Below are 24,047 nucleotides of genomic sequence, written 5' to 3'. Positions count from 1 at the left end.
TTGGAAGCTGCATACTAAATCTCGTTGCACTGATGTACAATGACAATAAAATATATTATTAACCTGAAAATCTGAAATAAAACCGCAGAATGATGGAAATATGGGAGATGTCAACCTGCATTTGTAGAAAGAGAAACAGAGACAATGTTTCAGGTTGATAACCCTTCATTGGCTATGTTTCCCTCTCCACAGCTGCTATGTGACCAGTTGAGTATTTCCAGCAATTAAACTGCATAAAAGAAATTGTAGAGCAAAAAGTGTTGGAGTAACTCAGTGGATCAGGCATGTGGAGAGGACATGAATAGGCGATGTTTTGGGTCAGGAGATTTCTTGAGAGTTACCACTTACAAATAGGTAACAGCACCAAAATAAAATGCTGCAAATGCTTTAAATCTGAATCCAAAGAAAACCATGAAATCTGATAAATCAATCCAGGGAATCTATGCTGAATTTTTATTCCCAGTGGGGTGTCAGTAATGCCTTGTAGACTGCAGTAAGACAACAGTATCCATGTACTTCAATTCCCTTATGATGTCAATATACCACTTACTTCACCCACTGCATTCCACCCCTCCCAATCTGATTCCCTCTGCCCTTCATCTCTCCCTTATTGGTTCCCATTCAAAACTTTCTTGTTTATTAGATCCCTTTGCCTTCCTGCTTTTCACCCTCCAGCTTTTGTCTCAACCATCATCCAGGCCCTCTCCCCACCTGGCTCCATCTGACAATATTTTCCATGTGTCATTTACCTGCTGCCTTGATCCACCTACTGACTCCTGTCTCACCCCTCCCCATCTCCTCGTTATACTGACACCTCTCTCTCCACGCTCAGTCGTGATGTGGGGTCACAATGTGAAATATTGATGATTCCCTTGGCCTCCAGCGATCACCCCGTACACTAGCACTATCCTACACATAAGGGTCAATTTACAATTTTTACCAAAGCCAACTAATCTACAAACCTGTACGTCATTGAACCCGGGTTTCTAGCGCTGTAAGGCAGCAACTCTACCGCTGCACCATGTGCCTCCCTGTTGAAAACTTCATATTCCTAAACACCGCCTCCTTCATTCCCCTTGTTCCTTCCTCTCTTTCCCACCATTATCAGGCATTGCCAGTGCATCGTTATGGGGATGAGTCAATGTTACAGAAAGTGACTGATTGGAGCTGGAATCAGGTGACATTATTATAATAATTATTATTTTATACGTTGTGAACGAAAAGAAGGAATACCTGAAGTGCCGTGGTCCCAAGGATAAGAACGAGAGTGAGGGAGAGTCGAGTGGGTATCAATGGCAGGCAAGTGGCATTGATGGTTCAAGTGACAGTATGAGAGCTTGTGATGTGGTTAGGAATGTGTGATGTGAGAGAGAATGAACAAGAAGGCTAGAAACCTATCCTGTGACCCTCACAATCCCATCCTATCTGGAAAAGGATCAGAGGATGCTCGCAGAAGCAGATGTAATCATTCTGGGGGAAAAAGCACCCTGCAGCCATCCAGATCTTTAGTTTTGAATTTCACTGGGTGAGACCCTCTGTGGTTAAAGTTCATGCCCAGAACGGGCATGCATTCAGAACAGGGACACAATCAAATTAAGATTCACTCCAAATAACACATCAACAAATGACTTTATTGTTTTAAACAGACTGTAAAAGAGAAATTATCGTGCACCTGGAACCATATTTCACAAGTGATAGTTTTGTTCAACAAAAGGGAATCGTTCATTCCCAAACTGTGGTCGTTCGAGCACATATGGCACCTGAGCGACGGAGCAGTGCCAGTGAGAACGACGAGTTAAAGATCGTGTAGAAGCATTGACTAAATTAATTAAAATAGATTCCTGGCACAACTCCAGGTCTGGAAGAATCCCGGGGCAATTCCACTGCAAATCCACTTACACTGCAACATCTCACTTAACCATTTATCTTCTTCAACACGGCAGCCTCTCCACTTTCACAATCTATCGGGGCGTTTGTGCATCTGGTGAGCTGGTTTGCAACAGCTGTGAAAGCAAAAATGTTCATTCTTTTTCTAAGCAGAATGCCGGGTCTAAATATTGCTGGGAGTTTGGGCGTTTGAAAGTTCCTCTGCGCACAGCCAAAAAATGTTAGGTATTCCCGTATGTGAGAAACATCATAAATATCACAGACTGGGTGATGGATGAACAGCTCAGTGAAACTAAAACTGGGGAGCGAGGCATACAAACAAACCTCCGCACACTCTCTCTCTCTCTCCACCGATGCTGCCTGACTGGTTGAGTGTTTCCAGATCTTTCCGTTTTTAATTTTACAAATTTCCAGCATCATTGGTATTTTGTATTAGTTCTGTCACACGGTGAAAGCTAGAATCGCTGGCCAGAGGTGATATACGACAGCAGGCCTGCCTGGAACTGGGAACCCGGCCGGGGAGGGAAGCAGCCGAGCCCGGCCCCTGCTCACTCCGTGGACTGGAGAGGAGGAGGGAGTCGGAGTGGGCAGAGGGCCGGGTAAGCAGACCGGCTGCGGGAGGTAGTAACGGTAGCGGGCCGTGGGCTGCTGGAGACCCTGCAGTAGCCTGGGGCTCGGCTCGACAGGGCACCGCTCCAAGATGCCACCCATGTGGACCAGACGTGGCCGGCAACAGCGGTGGAGGACACCGATGGCTACACATGGCCAGGCCGACCCTGCAACGCCGCCAGGACAATGGGCCTCCATGGCCAGGTTAGGATCTCTACACTTGTAACAATTGGGACTTGAAAACAGTGCCAAACCTGACAACTCTGTATACTCTCTCAGTGTACCACTACTATATACTTGTACTGTATCTGAGATCCGTATCCAATATGTATCTAAATGCTTATGTATAGTGATACTTGTACTGAACTGTATACAACAATGAATTTCACTGTACATGGGTACATGTGACAAAGTCACATTAAGAAACAGGTACCCAGGCCTTTAGGCTTCCCATTCCAGCTGTAAGTCTACAGGAAATTGGACTGTGCTTTTTTAGATGGGTATTTGCAATGTGGGTGATGTGTGTATTGTAAGTTAATGCACCTTCTTGAACCAATGCAGAGTTCTGGTGAAGATACTCCAGTGGTGCCGGTGGAGAGCAAGTCGCAGGGTTCAGACCCCACGCTGATGAAGAACTGGCGGTGTGCTTCTGAGTCAAGATTGTTCGCGGGTTGGGAGGGGAACCTGCAGGTGGTGGCTGGTGATCTTCTTCAGAGAACAAAACCAGTCAGCCTCACCAGTCAGTGCCAGGATAAGGCCACGTGTGCAGGGAAAAGCACCAACATCAAAGAACAGCCAGTGAAACATCTCCAAAAGGCAGAAGACCTTGAAGGTTGTCCGACCATCTGACATTCAACATTCAGATTTTCCAAAAAGCTAAGCACAACGAATGTTGGAAATTTGAAATAAAAACAGAAAGAGAAAATACTGGAAACACTCATCAGGTTAGGCTGCATCTGTGGAGAGAGAACCTGAGAAATTTCAGGTCTGCGACCCTTCACCAGAATGTTATCAAGGTCCTGAGTGAAGACTTTTCTTTGACCTGAAATATTAACTCTTTCTCTGTGCGTAGATGCTGCCTGACCTGCTCAGGATTACATTCGTGTAATACTGGATATCAAAAGGACATGAACACCATTGGCAATGGTTTATTATTGTCACATGTACCAAGATACAGTGAAATGCTTTGGTTTGTGTGCTGTCCAATGAAATAAGAAAATACAATACATGAATACAATGTAGTTAATCATTCCAAGGTGCCTCACCAAAGCAATCATCATATCAATTCTGATACCAAACCACACAAGGTCAGAAAATCAAAAGCTTGGTCTGATAGAAGGATGTGATTAAATGTTCCAAAGGGGGAGAAAAAAAAAGACAGTAAGCGGTGGAGTAACTCAGCGGGTCAGGCAGCATCACTGGAGAACATGGCTCTGTAAGTTATTTGGGCAAATCCTCCAAAATTATGGAAGAAATTGAATAAGCACATGGATATCTTAAAAGACAAATTTGCTGGCTGCAACGGAAAAAACCCCCTCCAATACACATCAAGAATCAAACCCGTCTGGCCTGTGGACTTGGACATCACACAACGGTGTGAACAGGGAAGGCTGAGACGGAGATAACGAGATTCTCTTGGATACACAAAGGGAGGAACCAAGCCTCAGCAGACGGTGGTAAACAGGCCAGCACAAGCACAATCACCATCGGGGATGATAACGATCAGGCTGAGGGATCATGACATCAGCAAACCCCTTATCATCGGAAGCCTATTGTTCATGCCAGATCGAAACTGGGAAACATCAAAAGAACCCCTTTTATCCAGAGGACCACCTGGGGGTTTCAAAGGAAGCTCAGGTATAAAAGTCGAAGTCAAGCCAGAACTCTCTCTCTCTTCCTGCTCTTCCTGCTCTGCTGGACAGCTCGTGGGCCTGCATCGACTTCGCTGTGAGTATCCTGGTGACCTGGTGAATTTCCCGAAATAGGAGGTTGAGGGGAGAAAGGTCAAGGGGGAGTATGCTTGCAAGTAACTTGTGTTAAAGTAAGTTTTACGACGTGCCCGATAGTTTTCGTCCATAGTTTTAGTTTAAAGCATAAGTTTAGCCACGCATTGTGTAGTGTTGGTGAGATTCGATTTCTCATTGTTTAATAAAGCCTGTAAATTTTAGACTTGCTTTGAGTCCATCTTGGTTTCTGTTTTCTCTCATCGGCACACTCTGGTCAATTCAACCTTTTATCATATCCCACCATAATTCCGAGGTCTAGAACCTAGGGGAATCCTTTTGTGGAGTAAAGGGAAAAACAAAACCCCTACAGAATGGCGACCATGGCAGGACCTCGGTGGTTTGGGATATGTGATTTGTCAGAGGGGGTGAGAGAACGTAGCAAGATGGAGGAGAGAATCTCCTCTTATCTGTTTAAAAAGATCAATCTCACCAAACAATGGGTGATAGCACTGTTGAGAGCTGAGCAGCCCGCAGAAGCTGCAGCTCAATGGACGGAAAGCAAACTGTATAATAAAGGGCAGGAAAAGGCAGTTTGGCTAGCGTGCCTATCACAGCAGGTAGCCAATATGCAGAGACAGATAGATAGACTGGAAGAGCAACAGAGAGAAGCTAGGGCCAGCGCTGAAGAAAGCGCTAGAGAAGGGGAAGGGCTATCTGAGGAATGCAGTAAAGCCAGGCAGTGTATCTTGCAGGCGAGGGAGTCCCACAGAAATGCCCAGGAATTCCTCCAATGCCAGGTGGTAGAGGCAAAGGAGAGGGAAAGGAACGCCCAGGAACTCCTGGCTCAGAGTACACAGAAGTGCAGGGAGCTGGAGGGAAAGTTCCAGGATATACAAGCAGCATACAGGGTGGCCCGTAGCGAGCTAGGCAATAGTGATCACGGGCCTTGCCAGGCGAGGATAGCGCAGCTGGAGGAGACTCTGTCCAAGACTAGGGGACGGGTTCACCTGGTAGGACCAGGGGGGTCCCCCGGGGGCAGAGGGCTTCCCTCAGCAGATGATTCCCCAGTGGCAAAGGGGAATAGACCGCCTCCTGAGGCGCCGGGGATAGGTCCGGGTCGGCAGGTGGGGTTCGGGTTGTCCGGGGAGGGACAGGCCCAAGGAGGGGCGGGAGAGCACCCTCAGTTAGCGGCTTCCGCGCCATGTGTAGCACACCACGAGGTGGTGGGGTTACCGATCATGGTGGGAGAGCCAGGGGTAAAGGGGCAACAGCCCAGAGTAGGGCAGATGTGCCCGGCACGGCAAAGGAAATATGGTCCCCCGGTAGGGCAGGCAGATAGGGGGCCCATAGAGAGTGATATCATCATTCCCCATGGGGCACATGTGCTGAGGGGGATGGTGGCTCAGGTTCCCAAGTTAACCAGGGCAGGAGACCCGTCATTGCATTTTATGGAGGTGCAGCAGGCAGCCGAAATAAACGATTGCGATGAGGTAGAACGGGTAAAGCTGCTACTGATGACCCTAGATTCATACCTATGCAAGGCAGTGACCTCCAGGGAAGGGGGAAGACCTGAAACATGGGTAGCGGCACAGACAGCGGTTCTGGAGGCCATGGGGTTGAATCAGGGTAGTCCTTTCACCAGGGTGGGGGAGACGGAGCAGCAGGTAGCTGAGTCCCCGGACATGTTCGCAGACAGGCTGTGGGCAGTGTATGAGGGAGCGTGTGGGATGCCTTTAGATAGGCAGAATTTAGATGGGAGAACAGCTCACTGGCTGAAGTCTCTGGTGGCGAATTGCCTCCCGCGAGTTAGGGCAAAGGCCGAGCACTGGTTCGACCCAGCTGACCCAAACCTTAACGAGGCGGAGGTGATCAGGAAGCTCACCCTTGCGTATCGCAATGGGGTGAGAAGTGAGGAGGAGCCCGTTAAGGGCAAGGTGCACGAAATAGTACCGGCACCCCCCAAAAGGAGGCAGTGGAAACAGGAAGGCAGCCAGACCTCTTCCGAGATGAGGCCGGTGTGCTACGGGTGTGGGAAGCCCGGGCACTACAAGAGGGAGTGCAGAAACCTAAGTAGAGCAGTGGGGGATAGGACCCCGGTAACAATAGATGTAAGAGATCTAATTACCTATTTGCAGTCAAAGGCGGGAGGGTCCGGACAGGTAGCCATGGCAACAGGCCAGGGCGCGCCCGTATCCGCACCCCCGGCACCTTTATGACTGCCAGCGAAACAGCCCACATTCCAACGCCCGTTAGAGTGTGGCCCATGTGGGAGACCCTGGGTCAAGATGGAGGTCCAGGATGTGGTCGGGAGTTGTCTGCTGGACATTGGTGCTTCCAGTAGCATTGTCCACATGAACAACCCCCGTACATCCCCTCCATCTAGTAGGGCACCCTATAGTCCACGATGCGAGGGAAATCAGAGGGCGGATTGCTTGGCCAGGGAAGGAGCCAGGAGTGGGAAAGCATTAGATCCCCATGAGGAAGGACAGGTAGCTGCAGCCAGGGAGCAGCCTCGAGAAAAGGAGAGTGCGGGAGTGGTTTTGGCTCCGGACCTGACCATGGTCCAGGCACAAAACCCCATTTTAAAGGCTGCCTCAGCAGCCATTTGCAGGCAGGAGAAGATAGAGGGACCGTATGGGGGTAAAGATCAAGAACAGACCCGGGTTGATGTGGAAACCGTAGGGGAGCCAGGCGAGTCCACAGGTAGTCAGCCTGAAGTAGCCGGCTGTGTTCCAGGGCGAGGACTGGAAGCAGCGGAGAAGGAAGCTGACTCCAGCCCTCTGCAGGCAGGTACCGTAGACTGCCTAAGAGAGGCAGAACTAGCAGAAGCAGAGGAGATGGAGGTATTACCTCTGGTGTGGGAACCCCCGGTCAGACGTAGGAGGGACAGGGTCACTAAACCCCCAGTAAGGTGGTCCCCATCCCTAATTAAACCTAGGGCTAGGGCCGGCCACAGGAGGGCCGGGAAGGAGAGTGGCCGAAACAGGGCACTACGGAGTGCGGCTGGAGGGAGCCCAGTCTCCACAGGGAACGTAGGGGTAACTCAAAACCCCGTAGTGCAAAGGGAGGTGAGGGGCAGTCAGGCCCCTCGACAGGAGGAGTTCTGGCCTGCACGGGAGGGCCCACCAGAGGGGTGGCCCCAGCATGACGGGGACCAGTTATGAGTTGGCCACCCGGAGACGGGTGGCGTTGTATATAGCATTGGTTTGTGTGTAAGTAGATGTAGTGTTTGGTAATTAGATATAAGGTTTTGTATAGCTACAGGGGAGTACAGGGACAGACAGTACGGGATCGAAGGGATGTGCTGTGGAAAAGTGGACCATAACAGACAAAACAAAACCCCAAATGCCATTTTAGGCGGATAGCTCTGTGGAGGCAAGGAGGTGTTTTGCTTTGTTTTCCAGATAAGTAGCCCCGCCGTATGGATGATGGCAACGATGTGCCTCCGGATGTGCGTGGCGCGTCGCGGGGACACGGAGGAGTACCCACATGGTGCCCCCGCGAGACGGAATTATTATATCAGGCCCTGTTAAAAGACATGTTCCAGAAATTCCACAACCTGGATTTTGGGGACATAGACATAGAAGAGATGTACCGCGGAGTAGGGGATTTCACTTTGGGGTCCGGTAGGCAAAGACGAGGGGTGGTTAATGACGGGTTTACAGCATTTAACACGGGGACGTCTATTATTAATAGCATGGACAACGTAGAACTGGCCTTGCAGATCAATCAGTTGAAGGGCCAGTTAAGAAAGGTTCTGGGGGAGGAAAATGCGGTGGTAGGATCGGGACTGCACGAAGAGGTGGCAATGACTCTACATCTAAAAGAAATCATAGCACAATTGGAGACACATGCAAAAACGATAAACGCTTTGATTAAAGAGGACCGGAATGCGTCCGATCAGGCTGCACAGAATGAGGTGTGTGGGCTGTATGGTGCGTGGTTGTTGGGGGAGGGGAGGAGCAACCTGGAAGACCTGAGGCAAGGTCGGGTCCCCTCCTGGATAAGCAACCAGCACCTAGCAGCGCTACACCCTTATAACAGCACTTTGAGTCCTTGTCAGCTTCGTGTGGCCTCCGAGGCCTACCCGGTACCGGTGGATTGCGGAAAATCCAATCACACCATAATGGGAGTGGTCGTACGAATCCCGGTAATGGGAACCTCGGCACGACCAGCTCCTCTGTACCGAGTGGAGAACGTGGGAGTTGTTCGTGGGGGGGTGCATATTCGCTACGGGAAGGTCCCGCCCTATGTCATAGTGAGGGAGCAAGCTGTGACAGGCATTGACCTTTTGGGTTGTCGGAGCCGGGGAGCACAGGTAATCCTGTGTCCCCAGCACATGGGCGCTGAGGCTAGGCCTCAGTGTGGGTTCAGGACTGTTGGGGCACAGCCTATAAACTGCACCATGGAGGCGATGGCGGCAGACCATGTCCCTCCACAGGTGGCGTATATAGGCAGTGGGACGTACTGTGTCACCACAAGTGCCCAGCGGTATCAGCACGGATCACAGCTGTGGTGCCCGATACCGCACAGCAGCTTCTGCTTTAAACCCAGGGCAGAAGTCCATGTGGCACAGCAGCGAATATTACCCATCCCGGAACCTTCTTCGGTTCACCTCTCGGTACGAGAAAATGTAACTGACTTATTTGACTATGTTGCCCATTTTGGGTATGATATTCCCCCAGTGAATGAAAAATTAAAAGAGTTGCTGGTGGCGGTCGAGTTGTCGCACAAACACTTCTTCTCCCTGGAACAAAAGACTCTGGATATCGCCAGGGAGATCGAAGAGATCAAGTCTCCAAGTTGGTGGGACCTGGAGTCCTGGATCATAGTACCAGCATGGGTCCGCATCGTGTCCCATGTTCTGATCATCTGCCAGATGATAATTGTGGTGTATTTGCTATGCATTAATTGCAAATTTAAAAGGCGGAGGAGGATGGCCAAATTACAACAGCTGGTAAATCGAGCCGCCCGACGTCACCATAACGACACCCCATCACTGTAAAATGTCTGTACTCTAGTGCAATAGTTTTTGTACATAAGTTGTAATCCCTGCATTTTCAGGGAATGGTCGTGAGGGTACTGTATGGTTTGTGGGATTGATGTAAAGTAAAATGTGTATAGTGTAAGTTAATGTGCTTCGAGGGCCTAGTTTAGCGATTAAGGGGGCTTTCGGGGTACATAATTTCACCTTCTCACCAGGAGTGTTTACAGCTCTTGAGGCTGGAGGATTGCCCACTAACTTTGTCAATCGACACGGTCCGTGCGAGCCTGGACGTGTCGTAGGGGCATGTAAGTTATTTGGGCAAATCCTCCAAAATTATGGAAGAAATTGAATAAGCACATGGATATCTTAAAAGACAAATTTGCTGGCTGCAACGGAAAAAACCCCCTCCAATACACATCAAGAATCAAACCCGTCTGGCCTGTGGACTTGGACATCACACAACGGTGTGAACAGGGAAGGCTGAGACGGAGATAACGAGATTCTCTTGGATACACAAAGGGAGGAACCAAGCCTCAGCAGACGGTGGTAAACAGGCCAGCACAAGCACAATCACCATCGGGGATGATAACGATCAGGCTGAGGGATCATGACATCAGCAAACCCCTTATCATCGGAAGCCTATTGTTCATGCCAGATCGAAACTGGGAAACATCAAAAGAACCCCTTTTATCCAGAGGACCACCTGGGGGTTTCAAAGGAAGCTCAGGTATAAAAGTCGAAGTCAAGCCAGAACTCTCTCTCTCTTCCTGCTCTTCCTGCTCTGCTGGACAGCTCGTGGGCCTGCATCGACTTCGCTGTGAGTATCCTGGTGACCTGGTGAATTTCCCGAAATAGGAGGTTGAGGGGAGAAAGGTCAAGGGGGAGTATGCTTGCAAGTAACTTGTGTTAAAGTAAGTTTTACGACGTGCCCGATAGTTTTCGTCCATAGTTTTAGTTTAAAGCATAAGTTTAGCCACGCATTGTGTAGTGTTGGTGAGATTCGATTTCTCATTGTTTAATAAAGCCTGTAAATTTTAGACTTGCTTTGAGTCCATCTTGGTTTCTGTTTTCTCTCATCGGCACACTCTGGTCAATTCAACCTTTTATCATATCCCACCATAATTCCGAGGTCTAGAACCTAGGGGAATCCTTTTGTGGAGTAAAGGGAAAAACAAAACCCCTACAGCTCCAGAGCATAGGTTGGGCGAGATTTTGGGTTGAGACCCTTCTTCAGACTAGGCAATGTTTCATGGTGGGACCCTTCTTCAGATTCTCTTATCGGTGTTTTCCAGGCATGCTGCATGACCCGCTGAGTTACTCCAGCATTTTGTGTCTTTTTTTGTAAACCAGCACTTGCAGGTCCTTGTTTTTCTCTTCTAAAGGTGGGACGTGGCTCCAGGACGTTCTCTGCGTGAGAGCTTCGGTCCCAGGCAGTGGTGCAGATGTCAGTGAGTGGTACATCAGCATCAGCAATGCAGGAGGGACGGCAATTGGAGTCCTCCAGTCACCTCAGACGATAAAAGCAATTGAGGTTATAGAGAGATGGGAAAGGCAACGAGGGTGAATAAAACATGAATGGGAAATAAGAAGAAAAATATGTAAAGACATAAAGAGGGAGGAGTGCAGAAGAATTTCATCAAAATGATTTTTCCAGCATCTGCCATTCTTTCTGAAGGACTGCATTAGGTGGATAGACTGGAGAAAATGGGACCGTACTCCTTGGAACAGAGGAGGTAGTAAGGTGACACAAGAGACTGCAGATGTTGAAATATTGAGCAAAGAACTAGCCACAAAAAGCTGGAGTAATTCAGCGGGACAGGCAGCATCTCTGGAGAGAAGGAATGGGTGACGTTTCGGGTCGAGAATAAGGATCTCGAGCCAAAACGTCACCCATTCCTTCTCTCCAGAGATGCTGCCTGTCCTGCTGAGTCTCCAGGTTTTTATGTCTATCTTCGGTTTAAACCAGCATCTGCAGTTCCTTCCTATACAAAGTGTAGGAGGAGGTCAGCTGGTCAGGCAGCATCTGTGGAGGTAAATGGACAGACAGACAGCTGGGTCTGCTAGATTCCGAAGAATATTATAAGATATCAGGGCACTGAAGATAATGATTGCCATTCCTTCGGATGCTGCACACTAAGATGTGTTTAATACAACACGGAAGGATTAGGCAAGGTATTCTAAGTCATGGTAGCCATTCCAGATTATACCAATGTATATCTGAAACAAAGTGTGATTTGTGTGAATGCATAAACTGTGCTTATTATAGGTGACTGTTATATAGTTGAAATATTATTAGTAACTATTTTACAACATATTGTGCCTGTGTGTACTATTTTTCATAGCATAGACATTCCCATATAATGTTGCCTGATTGTCTGAGCTGACTATAATACAGTGGTTTGATGTGTGTAGAAAGCAATGTTAGAGGGCTGTGATTTCACAATGTATACTGCATAATGTGAGGCTGGATATTGAAGGAAGCATGGACTATTATAATCCAGATACTATGGTACTGATGGCAGTGTCTATATCCCACATCATATACTGACAACATACAATGTCTGCATAATGAACTAATATAATCCGTTACCTGCATCCAAACACCATTTCTTGATTACTTACTTTGATATAAAGTTTACCTAAATAGGCAATCTTCATCTATATTCTGCCAGAGGTTGGTGGTGCCAATTCCCACTGTGTCCAGAAACCTGGAAGAGGAACCATGGCTCTTTGCCACCCCCTTTCTCAACCCAGACGTGGGGGTGGGGCAGCGGTAGAGTCAGCAGCCAGTGTCAACAGGTCCACATCTACAGGCATGTCGGACAAAATAAAGTTTGAGGCAGCATTGTAATTTCCACCTGCAGCATTGTAATTTCCATCCAAAATGTCCAGGAAAATGAATGAGGAAATGCATTTGAGGACCAAATGAGGAGTCCAAATCTACACCAATGACAATGGGACTTAAACAGTTAAATGTTAAATTGGAAGCACATCTCCAAATACACTGGGATCAGAAGACTGGGAGGCATTCTACCAGGGAGTAGGGGATCACCTAGTCTATGGGAGCTGAAGATCCAGGATCCAAGATTTCAGGAGCAGAAACTCCACTTTTCCGTTAAGAGAAATTCCTTCAATCTATGTAAGTGGAGTTTCATGGATCTCATGTATGGGATGCACTTTTGTCTGCACTTGTTGTATCGAAATGTTTGTTCTTTTGTCAAGAAAATAAGGGCCATCCAAATTGAAGGCTAGTCTGGGATATCTGATGCTCCCAATCAGACGATGTCTCACTCCAATACGAGCAGCCGTAGTTCGCCTGGAATGAGGAATCTGGTATTGGCCGGACGTATGTTGAATGGCCCTGAAGGTCTTGTTGCCTACGACACGGAGTACAGCGGCCACATTGGCAACATGGTGACCACGTGACTCTTCAATTGGAAGCCACTAGTCTCTGCGTAGACTGCAGCCAGATGGAAGCACAACCAATGGTGAGGGCACCAGACATAATGTTTGCTTAAGCAGGCACCAGTCAGTTCTGCAGTGTAAGGAACTCCGTCAATGTGCAATGGGACACAAATACATTTACAAAACAATTCAATTAGATTAATTACAGAAAGTACACATTTACAGATTTTTTTTTGCCAAGGACTATGTTTTGCATAATTCAAAACAGATAAGAATGTCTGAGCCAAATATTAATGCAAGGAGATATAAATACTGCTGCAATATAGTAATAAAAATATTTTATGAAATTGGAACATTCATCCGATCAAGCTCAAGTACTTCCTCTTCTGGTAAAATTATGTCAGCAGTTCGACAGACATGTTCTTGTTCAGTGACGTCTCCCAATGTTCAAAATTCCGGTGAGCCTGCTCCAGGTCCTGGATGATCTGGAAGACTTTGTTTGGGATCTCCACCGTATTGGACCCTGCAAAGAAGAGGCTTCTTTAGCAAGGAGCACTTGCTATCTGGGTCCCACAGCAAGGGATCAATGCGCGACCTTCCGCTCTCCCCAAAGGAATCTTTACGCACCCATGGTCTGCTCGCCAACACCTGGAGAGGTTCAACATGCACCTTAGACAACTCCTCAAGGTGTTTGAGAGATGGAGGCCTGGCAAATTTGGCAGCGAAGGTTTGAAACAGGCCATTCAATTGCCATCAATACTGTTTGCCACACATGGTCTCAACCGCTACCAACGCCGGGGCAAGACCACCCGGTGAGAACGGCCAGGGACATCGGGCCTCCGTAGAGGCAATTGCGGTGGCCTCAATAGGCCTGACTTTGGGGTGAACATGGGGTGGGGACTGGACATTGTGCCTTCCCCCACAGTGCTATCCACTGTGGGGGGATGATTTTTTTTTGTCTAATTGTAGTCCTGTAGGTCTGTGTCCAAGATGGCTGCCGTGAAGAGAGAGTGGACGCTGGCGCGCTTTGGCTGCCGCTGCTCTCTCTTCACACTGTGTTTTTGATTTTCTGTTTTTGGATTGAATTCTGTTTTTAATTTGTGTCTCTGTGATGTCTTTATTACTTGTTATATTCCGATTATATGTTATTCCGATTACTATGTAAGGTGTCCTTGAGATGTCTGAAAGGCGCCCATTAAATAAAATTTATTATTATTATTATTATCAATACTGTTTGCCACACATGGTCTCAACCACTACCAATGTTCTCCCTGTCCCATTCAATCCCAGAAAATCCTCATCCTGTTCCACTCTCCGTCCGCACACTCGACATGCTTCGCCATGATGGACAACCCCAGTTTTGAGTTGGGAGACTCACTACTTCAATGGCTAGTCCGGACTTGGATGGGAGTCAGGAACTAGAGGGCATTGTGACGTTTTAATACAGGAAAACGTCCCAAGGTATTTTACACAATAAGCAAAGGAGAAAATGGTAAGGTGATTAAAACTGGGACTAAGGAGTGGCTTTTCAGAAAGATCCCCAAACCTGGTAGAGATATGGGGAAATGAAGAAAGAGGGAATTCTAGAGAACTGAAGTTATTCCTGCCAATGATTAGAGATGTGTAAATAGCCCTAAAAATTCCTAGAAAATAAGCATTGAACTAAGGTACGTATAAAACACCTTACATGCATAACAACAATATTCTCCTGGTGTAGTCCACCCATTACTGCCACATTGGGTGAATGGGGACTCTCAATTTAACAGTTACCTTCATTAGAACTGATCGGGACTGTAGTGTCTCTTCTCCCTTTGCATTCCAAGTATTTTTGTCTACAAACAAATGAGAAAACTGTTACATTATATAACAAAGTTACATGATAAAGTATGAGTGCCACATTGAAGGACAAATTGTTGCCGCCAATAAACAAAAATGTTACATGAAACAACAAGCCAACTATGACAATAAATATTGCACATTACAAATCAATCCCAGGCATGTTAGTTGACTTAACAAATAATCCATAATAACAGTAATCCTAATCATTAATAAGAATGGTGATGCAAATTCAAAACTTGAGAGTTTGGATGAAGTGTAACAATCCCTGAGGTCAGTAATAGTCACTGTAATGGTTAATGTTGTAAAAGCCCAATTGATCTCCATGAGAACGGAAGCTGGCCTTTGGACAACGTTACTGTTTGGGGACACAAGGTGCCAGTTTACAGAGAAATACACTAGTGGGAGAATCTAGGACCAGAGGCCATAGCCTCAGAATAAAAGGACATACCTTTAGAAAGATGAGGAGGAATATCTTTATTCAGAGGGTGGTGAATCTGTGGAATTTATTGCCGCAGAAGGCGGTAGAGGCCAAGACAATGGATATTTTTAAGGCAGTGATTGACAGATTCTTGATCAGTACAGGTGTCAGGGGTTATGGGGATAAATCAGGATAATTTGGTTGAGAGGGAAATATAGACCAGCCATGATTGAATGGCAGAGTAGACTTGATGGGGCAGATGGCCTACTTCTGCTCCTATCACTTATGAGTGGCACGGTGGTGTAGTGGTAGAGCTACTGCCTTACAGTGTCAGAGTCCCTGGTTCAATCCTGACTAAGGGTGCAGTCTGTACGGAGTTTGTACATTCTCCCAGTGACCTGCGTGGGTTTTCTCCAAGATCTTTGGTTTCGTCCCACACTCCAAAGACATAAAGGTTTGTAGATTAATTGTCTTGGAATAAATGTAAATTGCCCCTAGTGTCAGTTAGATAGTGTTAGTGTGCGGGGATCGCTTGTCGGTGCGGACTCGGTGGACCGAAGGGCCTGTTTTCCTCTCTAATCTCTAAACAAAACTAAACTCATGGCAAATTTTCTACGCTAATCTCTCCCAGTGGGATAACTTTGCCAGCCCTGCAGCCAATGCAGGCTTCCTGGGATAACCTGGGAATGGGGTCAGAAAGATCTGTCCAAACATTCTCTTTTTCATTGGCATGGGAAATACTCAACAGGAAGGCATTGGGTAAAGAATGAGTATGTAGAAAGGTCAACCTATGATCAACTACTCACGTCAACACGCCCCTGATTGCAAGCAGTTGCCTGAATATCAGATGAGATTCTAAATCAGGATTAAGAGGATCATTCCACTCCTGGAGTGTCACACCAAAATGGGTTTTGTCGCACCCTGGAGCTGCCAAACGGTAAACACACACACATGAAATCACATTGAGTATTGTTTATTGAGTTTAGTTTATTGTCACGTACACCGAGGTACAGTGAAAAGCTTTTGTTGCGTGCAAACTAGTCAGCGGAAAGACAATACATGATTACAATCGAGCCACCCACTGTGAACAGATACATTATTAACTGAATAACGTGAATGAAGTTTTGCTCAGCAACCTTCTTGAACTGAATCCAAATCATTCCACTCTGGGCAATTCAGAGATCTTTTTCCTCCGGTGCAATGTCATGGATTGTGATGATGATGGAGCATGTTTATTCCTATAGTTATGGTCTTGCCAATATCAATCAAATTTACATGTCCTTATGATGAGTCAGTGTAATCACCAAGGGTAGTTCACAGCTAAAATAAACTTATTACCACAGGGAGATGCCATGCTGAGGTTTCCAGTCTGGAGATGAATACTTGAGCTCTTTATAAGCAAATTCATGGAAAATAGATTTAGTTAGTCTACGAATAGTTTGGAGAATGAGTCAGGAAACGAAAGCGAGTGAGTAAGTGAGTGAGTGAGAGTGAGAGTGAGTGAGTGTGAGTGAGTGTGAGTGTGAGTGTAAGTGAGTGTGAGTGAGTGTGAGTGTGAGTGAGTGTGAGTGAAACAGTGAGTGAGAAAGTGAGTGAATGAGTGTGTGAGAGAGAGTGAGTGAGTGAGTGAGTGAGTGAGTGAGTGAGTGAGTGAGTGAGTGAGTGAGTGAGTGAGTGAGTGAGTAAGTGAGTGAGTGAGTGAGTGAGTGAGTGAGTGAGTGAGTGAGTGAGTGAGTGAGTGAGTGAGTGAGTGAGTGAGTGAGTGAGTGAGTGAGTGAGCAAGCAAGCAAGTGTAAAGAAGTGGGGGGTTGATTGTAAGGGAGTGGAAGGAAGGAGCATGCCAATGAATGAGATATGCAAGGGTTGGTACTGGAGAGGCAATGAACAAAAAGAAGAAAATTAGCAGAGAGAGGATTTGAACCATGGTGCAAGGAAGGAAACGGCATGTTTGCTCTGCTTCAGTAACAGCGTCTCTGCAGCGTAAGCCCACAGTGAGCAGCGATGCCACACACATTCAGTGTCAACAGCGAGCCAGTCAGTCACCAGGCTGCTCTGAGTCACTATGTTCTGGATTCAAACCACACTCCAGAGATCTCAGCAGAGAAACCCGGGCTGGCTTTCCAGCGCAGTGCTGAGGAAGCAGTGGCCCCCAGTTCAGCTCTACCGAGGGAGCGCAGCACGTAGGTACTTTAACCTGTCCAAACACAGGCAATACATTGAGAAAACCTTCCACGTGGAGCTTTCGGATGAATTAAAGCAGCCTGAATATGTTTAAGAAGGAACTGCAGATGCTGGAAAAATAGGTAGACAAAAATACTGGAGAAACTCAGCGGGTGAGGCAGCATCTATGGAGCGAAGGAATAGGTGACGTGTCGGGTGTAGACCCTTCTTCAGACATCACCTATTCCTTCGCTCCATAGATGCTGCCTCACCCACCGAGTTTCTCCAGCATTTTTGTCTACCTTTGATTTTTCCAGCATCTGCAGTTCCTTCTTAAACACGTTCAAGCTTGAACATGTGATATGTGTCATATATCAAGCTCAGCTTCTTGAATTTTTATTTTTGTTTCTGCTCAGAGGTACTTGAGCACTTGTTGTGGGCAAATTCAAGTATTTTGGGTTATAAAAAGTTGGTTATGATGACAAATAAAACTGCAAAATTGTACTAATTGATGCCAGTGCTTTGTTATTGTGGATTAGCCCCCCCCCCCCCCCCCCCCCTCCCCCCCCCCTCCTTCCCACTGAGTGACTCAGAGGCCTCTCTGACCAGTGGCATCTCCACAAACCAGTACCACAGTCAGTGCACAATAGCAGCATTTTGGAAGACCCAGTCTTGAAGCTAAATCTTTATTTAACTTTACAAGCTCAGACGCAAGTCTTTGAGGAACATCTCAGATTCCTATTTCCATATTACCAAAAAGAATCAAAAGGACACAAAGCGCTGGAGTAACTCGGTGGAGGATGTTTGGGGTTGAGACCCTTCTTCAGGCCAAAAGGAATGTAATGGACATTAGTTATTTGAACGGTATAAATCCTGCACATTATTCAGAGACTACGAACATTGAAACAAGATAATTTAATTAATTTACACCATTAAGTAAAGTTATGTCGTATTTAGATCTATCATATGGGTATTCACTTAGTTTCTTCGGTTTGGAAGCTCTTACTAGAATGGATGAGGACACCAGCAAAGCCCAAACAGCAAAGGACTGTAATACCTGTTTTCTCCTTTTGGTGGCAGCAGCTCCACTTCTCCCCTTTGGACACGCCAGGATGATAAGAGTTCAGCATTTGTTTGTTGCTGACACAGTATTTCCGTAAAGACGATAGCCATTGATTCAATTCATTCACGTTCTGAGAAGAAAATAATACCATCCTTCAAAATTTGTTTTACCTTTCAAGAGAAGGTGAACAGGTTAATAAGATGCACTGCCCACATTAGTTTGCATCAAATAAGACTTTTATTGTGCAGGCTGAGAGAGAAAAGCAATTATAGTTATAAAGTCATAGTGATACAGTGTGGATACAGGCTCAACTTGCCCACAACATGTCCCAGCTACACTAGTCCCACCTGTCCACATTTGGTCCATATCCCTCCAAACCTGTCCTATCCATGTACATGTCTAACTGTATCTTAAATGCTGGGATAGTCCCTGCCTCAACAACCCCCTCTGGCAGCTTGTTCCATACACCCACCACCCTTTGTGTGAAAAAGTTAACCCTCAGATTCCTATTAAATCTTTTCCCCTTTACCTTAAACCTATGTCCTCTGGTCCTTGGTTCACCTACTCTGGGCAAGAGACTCTGTGCATCTACCCAATCTATTCCTCTCATGGTTTTATACACCTCAATAAGATCACCCCTCATCCTCCTGCACTCCAGCCTACTTAACCTCTCCCTGTAGCTCAGACCCTCGAGCCCTGGCAACATCCTTGTAAATCTGCTCTGTACCCTTTCCAGCTTGTTATTATTCCACTGGCCCAGATTTTATATTAAGGTTGTTGCTGCTCCCCCTGCCAGTGTAAATCCTTCAATCAACTGAATTTGAAAGAGACGTTTGATCATAATCACACCATTGTTTGTGCATCTTGCTGTGTGCAGAGTAGCTGCTTGTGTTTCTACAGCATAGCAGTGACTACACTTCACTGTATTGCTAATGTGCTAATAGTGGCATCATTACAAAGCACGGTTGCTGACCAAACTTCTGCAGGTTTCTAAATAGCTCCGTTGTGGAGCTAACGACAGAGACTGATTTTCACTTTACCTTTCCGCTTTTTCATTTGACATTTTAGCTTTTCACTAACCCTCGATACAGGTGACACTAAACTAAGCTGAATAAAGTATTCCATCCATCCATCCTTGAACCATGACTACTCCAGAGAGTTTCAGGGTGAATCAGATGGTCCTTGGCCTTTTTTTTCCCTCCAAATCTATTTCCTCAGATCATTTTAGACAGGTGTGAGTGCTGGTGCTGGTCAGGGCCAACACCGAGTGAGCGGGGGCAGTGTTCTGCAACTGTTGTGAGTGTAAAAGGCAAGTGCGTAAAGGAAAACGTTGATTGATCAGCAAACAGCTGACTTGAGTATTTGCGACAGGGAACAGCATTTTGCACCGCTACTAACTGCTGTGATTGGCACGGTGGTGCAGCGGTAGAGTTGCTGCCTTACAACACTTACTGCACCATAGACCCCGTGTTCCATCCTGACTACGGGGTGCTGCCCCGTACAGAGTTCGTACGCTCTCCCCGTGACCGCCTGGGTTTTCTCCGAGATCTTCGGTTTCCTCCCACACTCCAAAGACGTACAGGTTGTAGGTTAATTGGCTTGGTATAAATTTAACAATTGTCCCTAGTGTGTGTAGGGTAGTGTTAGTGTGTGGGGGTCGCTGGGCGGTGTGGACCCAGTAGACCGAAGTGCCTGTTTCCGCGCTGTATCTCTAAACTAAACTAAACTACAGTGGACAGACACATTATCTGGTCATTCTTCACACTTTAGCTGCCATTGGTTTCCATGCTCACACTTCCTCCTTTAGCTTGGTGTTGACATGTTTTGTCTCATCGTGCTCCTGTGAATGATCACGCTAATGCTGAACGCTCTTTCCATAGAAGAGTGACCCTATGTCCCTGTCTAGTCATTTTGATTTGGTCAGTTCGTTTTTTACTGCTGGGACACTGTGCTGTGAAGTTCTCAGCCATTATGGGATGTCCACAGATATTGGCGGTGTGATCAACACACAGTTCTAATGCCATGTAAAATGTGATTTCTTTACCTAGATGATCAATAGAAGACAAGTTTCGAACGTTCATATGTGACTTTGAGGAGCAGGCGATGGAAGCAGTGTTCAGTAAGGGGTTGGAGGGATGGGACGTACCTTGCACTGCAAGTACATGATCTCAAATTGTCTTCTGCCGTCCGTTGAAATGATCTGCATGACATACGGGCTGCCAAAACACTTCTCGTCCACCTTCTCTATGGCTATGATCTTGGAGAGTGGAATAAATGCGCTGTTCTGTAAAACAGGTGGAACAACGCAAACAGGTCAGTCAGCGTGGGCCATGAGGCTGAGGTTTGCCAACATCCAAAAATTTTAAATGGTAAACATGTATCAAATGATTAAAAGAAAATAAGTTTAATATCCCTGTTTCTCCTTGATCTACTGTCCAATGGGGTTTCTAATCCCACGTCAGCTCCAACCTGGCAGTGGGAATGTGGCCAACACTGGGCCTGGCCCTGGGAGCTGCTGATAGACTCCGTTATTCTAGGGATGCGGATGCTGGTGACAAGGCCAAGACTTACCTCCTGTTTGTTCATGAACACCGTCACTACCGGCAGATGCCGTGTGGTGAATGTTCTCCCGCTCGTGCTGTTCAACGGGAATGTTGACCCAATGCCAACAAGTCCACATGGGCCTGTGTCCCGGGAGAGATCCTGTGACTTGGAAGGGAACTGGGAGCTGATGGTATTCCAACGGGGCCGGGAGACTCTGTTGGGCGGGTTATCCTGTGGTACCACAAGTTGACCTACCTTTGCGTTTGGCATTTTGGCATAACACAATGCTTCACAGTTCAAGCAAAAATAATGCTTTTTGAAGTGAGATGACATGAGGATGCCTCTCTCCTTGGCTCGGTGCATCAGCAGGTATCCTTCTTTGATGGTGGACGTTTGCAGTGCCACTCGCTTTTGACAATCCAGCTCTGAAAAGAAAGTGGATTTTGATTCATGATCTGTGGAGAGGCAGGTGAAGCTACCTCACTTGCCCAGTCACACATCCCCCTGGATGGAGAGACCAGGCAGATCTATTCCCAGCGTAAGCCAATGCTAACCCTGGGGACCGAGAGGGATTGTGGAAGCCTCGCCACAAAGGCCCTGGGAATAGCTGCATCTAAATCTGTGAAGGGGGTGCAGTGGAGATCCTGTGAAATAGGTCATCGTTCCCTCCTTTCCCCTTGCACTGTGCATCAATCGTGTTTGCTGTTGACAAATGGAGGATCTATTTACTCAAACTTGACCCATTAGTCCTGAATAAACTGGGACTGATAGGGGATGATACAAGCAAACATATTCCATATACCAGCAATAGATAGACACAAAAAGCTGGAGTAACTCAGCGGGACAGGCTGCATCCCTGGAGAGAAGGAATGGGTGATGTTTCTTCAGACATACCAGCAGTTCAAGATGGTTCAATACACCAGCAGTTCAGTCTGGTGAAAGTAGTAAGGCTATTACCAGCCAGGGACCAGTCTATGCCAACAGGGGTCAAAGTCCCCTGCAGGCAAAAGAGCAGGGAAGATGTCAGTGAATCGAACAGAAGCCAGAGAGTCTCTGCAGGTGGAGTAACTTTATACTTGTTCAGTCCACTGTTCCATTCAACTAACACAATAAGTTACATTTATATATCGTCTTACAATTAATTAAGTGCTCCAAGGCACTCTGTAAGAGTGTTATCAAATAGGATTTGACATGTACAGAGTGCAGCTGGTAGATCTGCTGCCTCACAGCGCCAGAGACCTGGGTTCAATCCTGACCTTGGGTGCTGTCTGTGTGGCATTTGCATGTTCGCCCTGTGACTGTGGATTTCTTCCAGGTGCTCTGGTTTCCACCCAAGTCCCAATGACGGCAACTTTGTGGGTTAATTGCCCTCTTCAAATTGTCCCTTGTCTTTGGCGATTGGGTAAGAAAATACGGTAACATTTAGACAAGTGTGAAAGCGCGATCGAATGCTTGTGTGGAAACTAGTGTAGTCTGAAGAAGGGTTTCGGTCCGAAGCGTTGCCTATTTCCTTCGCTCCATAGATGCTGCTGCACCCGCTGAGTTTCTCCAGCATTTTTGTGTACCTTCGATTTTCCAGCATCTGCAGTTCCTTCTTAAACGCTAGTGTGGACTCGTTGGGCCGAAGGGCCTGTTTCCGGGCTGTATCTTACCAACTAATAAACAACATTAAAAAAGCCTCATAAGGAGATATAAGAGAATAAGCGACCAAAGGCTTGGCTAGAGGGGCAGGTTTAAAGGACAGCCATAAGGAAGGAATAAAGAGGTGGAGGAGAGATGAGGGTTGGGGTGGGAATTTCATGGCTCGGGATGTGATGAAAGTCAGGTACACACGGGAGGTCAGACAGGGAGGAGCACAGACATGTATGGCTGGAGGAGGAAATTCCAAGGAGACTATGGAGAGGCTTGAATGTTGGGGAAATAATTGAGCATTTTTCATATTGCTGGAATAGAAACCTACCTACGTGCGTCAGTCCTCACTTTTTATCCCAAAGGGAGAAAAAATGCTGGAGTAACTCAGCAGGTCAGGCAGCATCCCTGGAGAACATGGACAGGATCAGGACCCTTCTTCAGACTGTCCAGTCCCGACCCGAAACGTCACCTAACATCCTTCTCCAGAGATGCTATCTGGCCCGCTGAGTGACTCAAATACTTTAGTTTCATTTTGTGTAAAGCAGCACCTGCAGGGTCTTGTTTCTGCTCTTTCCATTTGCTTTTGATTAATATTACAAACCGTGTTCAATCTCTCATCTAATGCAGCTTTGTCCACAACTACCAGTGTTCTTTGCAGTGCCAAATGTGAATATTACATTCTGTGTCAAAGACTGAAAGGTTAACCAGTAACCACTGGCTGATTAGATCCTATGGGTTGTTTGTGGAAGGAGAGGAGTCATATATGTGTACTCATTCAAAAAGGTGTGATGAACAAGGAGAATAGACTGGACTGAGATGAACAGGGAGAATAGGCAACAGGTCTTCTGCTCTGCACTTCCAATGAGGCAGGGATATGGCATCTGATTCCTGGTTTGCACAGGAATTCTGATTCCTGGTTTGCACATGAATTAATTGCTTGCCTTAAGATGTAGGTCTCGATACTCATCAATGCTAGTCTGAGAAAGTTTTCAATTTGCAAAAGTGAAATTCACATGAATGCAGTGTTAACCAAAGCTGCACATATTTCCAGCTCTCTTAATGACAGTCATTAACACTGTCTGCTCATTTTCCTGTGAGATTTTCTAGCAATTGTTTTCCAGAGTCTAAATAAGACAGAGTCAGGTAATGCCCAAAATGCATCTCCAGTAAGACTTGCAACAGTGATCTGACTACTGACTGGTGTTGTTAAGCTGCAGAAGAACTTACTTTTACTCGTGGCGATGGGTGGAAAGGATCATTTCTGAAAGGGGCAATCAGACTAACGCTGCATTTGCCCACACAGCTGAATGCACTCCGCCACACCGAGGACTGATCCCTCCTTCTTCAGACTGCCTCCAAATACCCAACCGCCTCGACCTAACGCCCCCTCCTCATGGATGAGGTGGGGATGTAAATGCACCCATCAGGGACCATGTGACCTGGTCAACCCCACTCTCATTTCCATTCCTCAGGACCATCCCTGTTATCTGCGCATCTCACAGTTCACTCATCGCAGTTGCATCTCCGGGCTGATTAGAAACATAGAAACATAGAAAA

General features: G+C 46.7%; 1 protein-coding gene across 1 annotated transcript in view; it reads right to left on the bottom strand.

The window, feature by feature from the left end:
• Nucleotides 1-13,060: 13,060 nt before the first annotated feature.
• The window catches only part of LOC116988952 (ras GTPase-activating protein 4-like), a 124,498-nt gene continuing 113,511 nt past the window's right edge, over nucleotides 13,061-24,047 (bottom strand). The window contains exons 16-21 of the mRNA XM_033046004.1: nucleotides 21,114-21,283; nucleotides 20,461-20,598; nucleotides 18,309-18,444; nucleotides 15,898-16,018; nucleotides 14,605-14,666; nucleotides 13,061-13,357 (exon numbers count right to left, since the gene is read on the bottom strand). Of these exons, the coding sequence (XP_032901895.1) occupies nucleotides 13,230-13,357; nucleotides 14,605-14,666; nucleotides 15,898-16,018; nucleotides 18,309-18,444; nucleotides 20,461-20,598; nucleotides 21,114-21,283 (755 nt within the window). The 3' untranslated portion in view covers nucleotides 13,061-13,229. The remainder of the gene's footprint in view (nucleotides 13,358-14,604; nucleotides 14,667-15,897; nucleotides 16,019-18,308; nucleotides 18,445-20,460; nucleotides 20,599-21,113; nucleotides 21,284-24,047) is intronic.

The sequence above is a fragment of the Amblyraja radiata genome, chromosome 28 (assembly GCF_010909765.2).
Source record: "Amblyraja radiata isolate CabotCenter1 chromosome 28, sAmbRad1.1.pri, whole genome shotgun sequence".
NCBI lineage: Eukaryota > Metazoa > Chordata > Chondrichthyes > Rajiformes > Rajidae > Amblyraja > Amblyraja radiata.
Note: the sequence above shows the minus strand (reverse complement) of the source record. Positions and strands in the feature narration are given on the sequence as shown.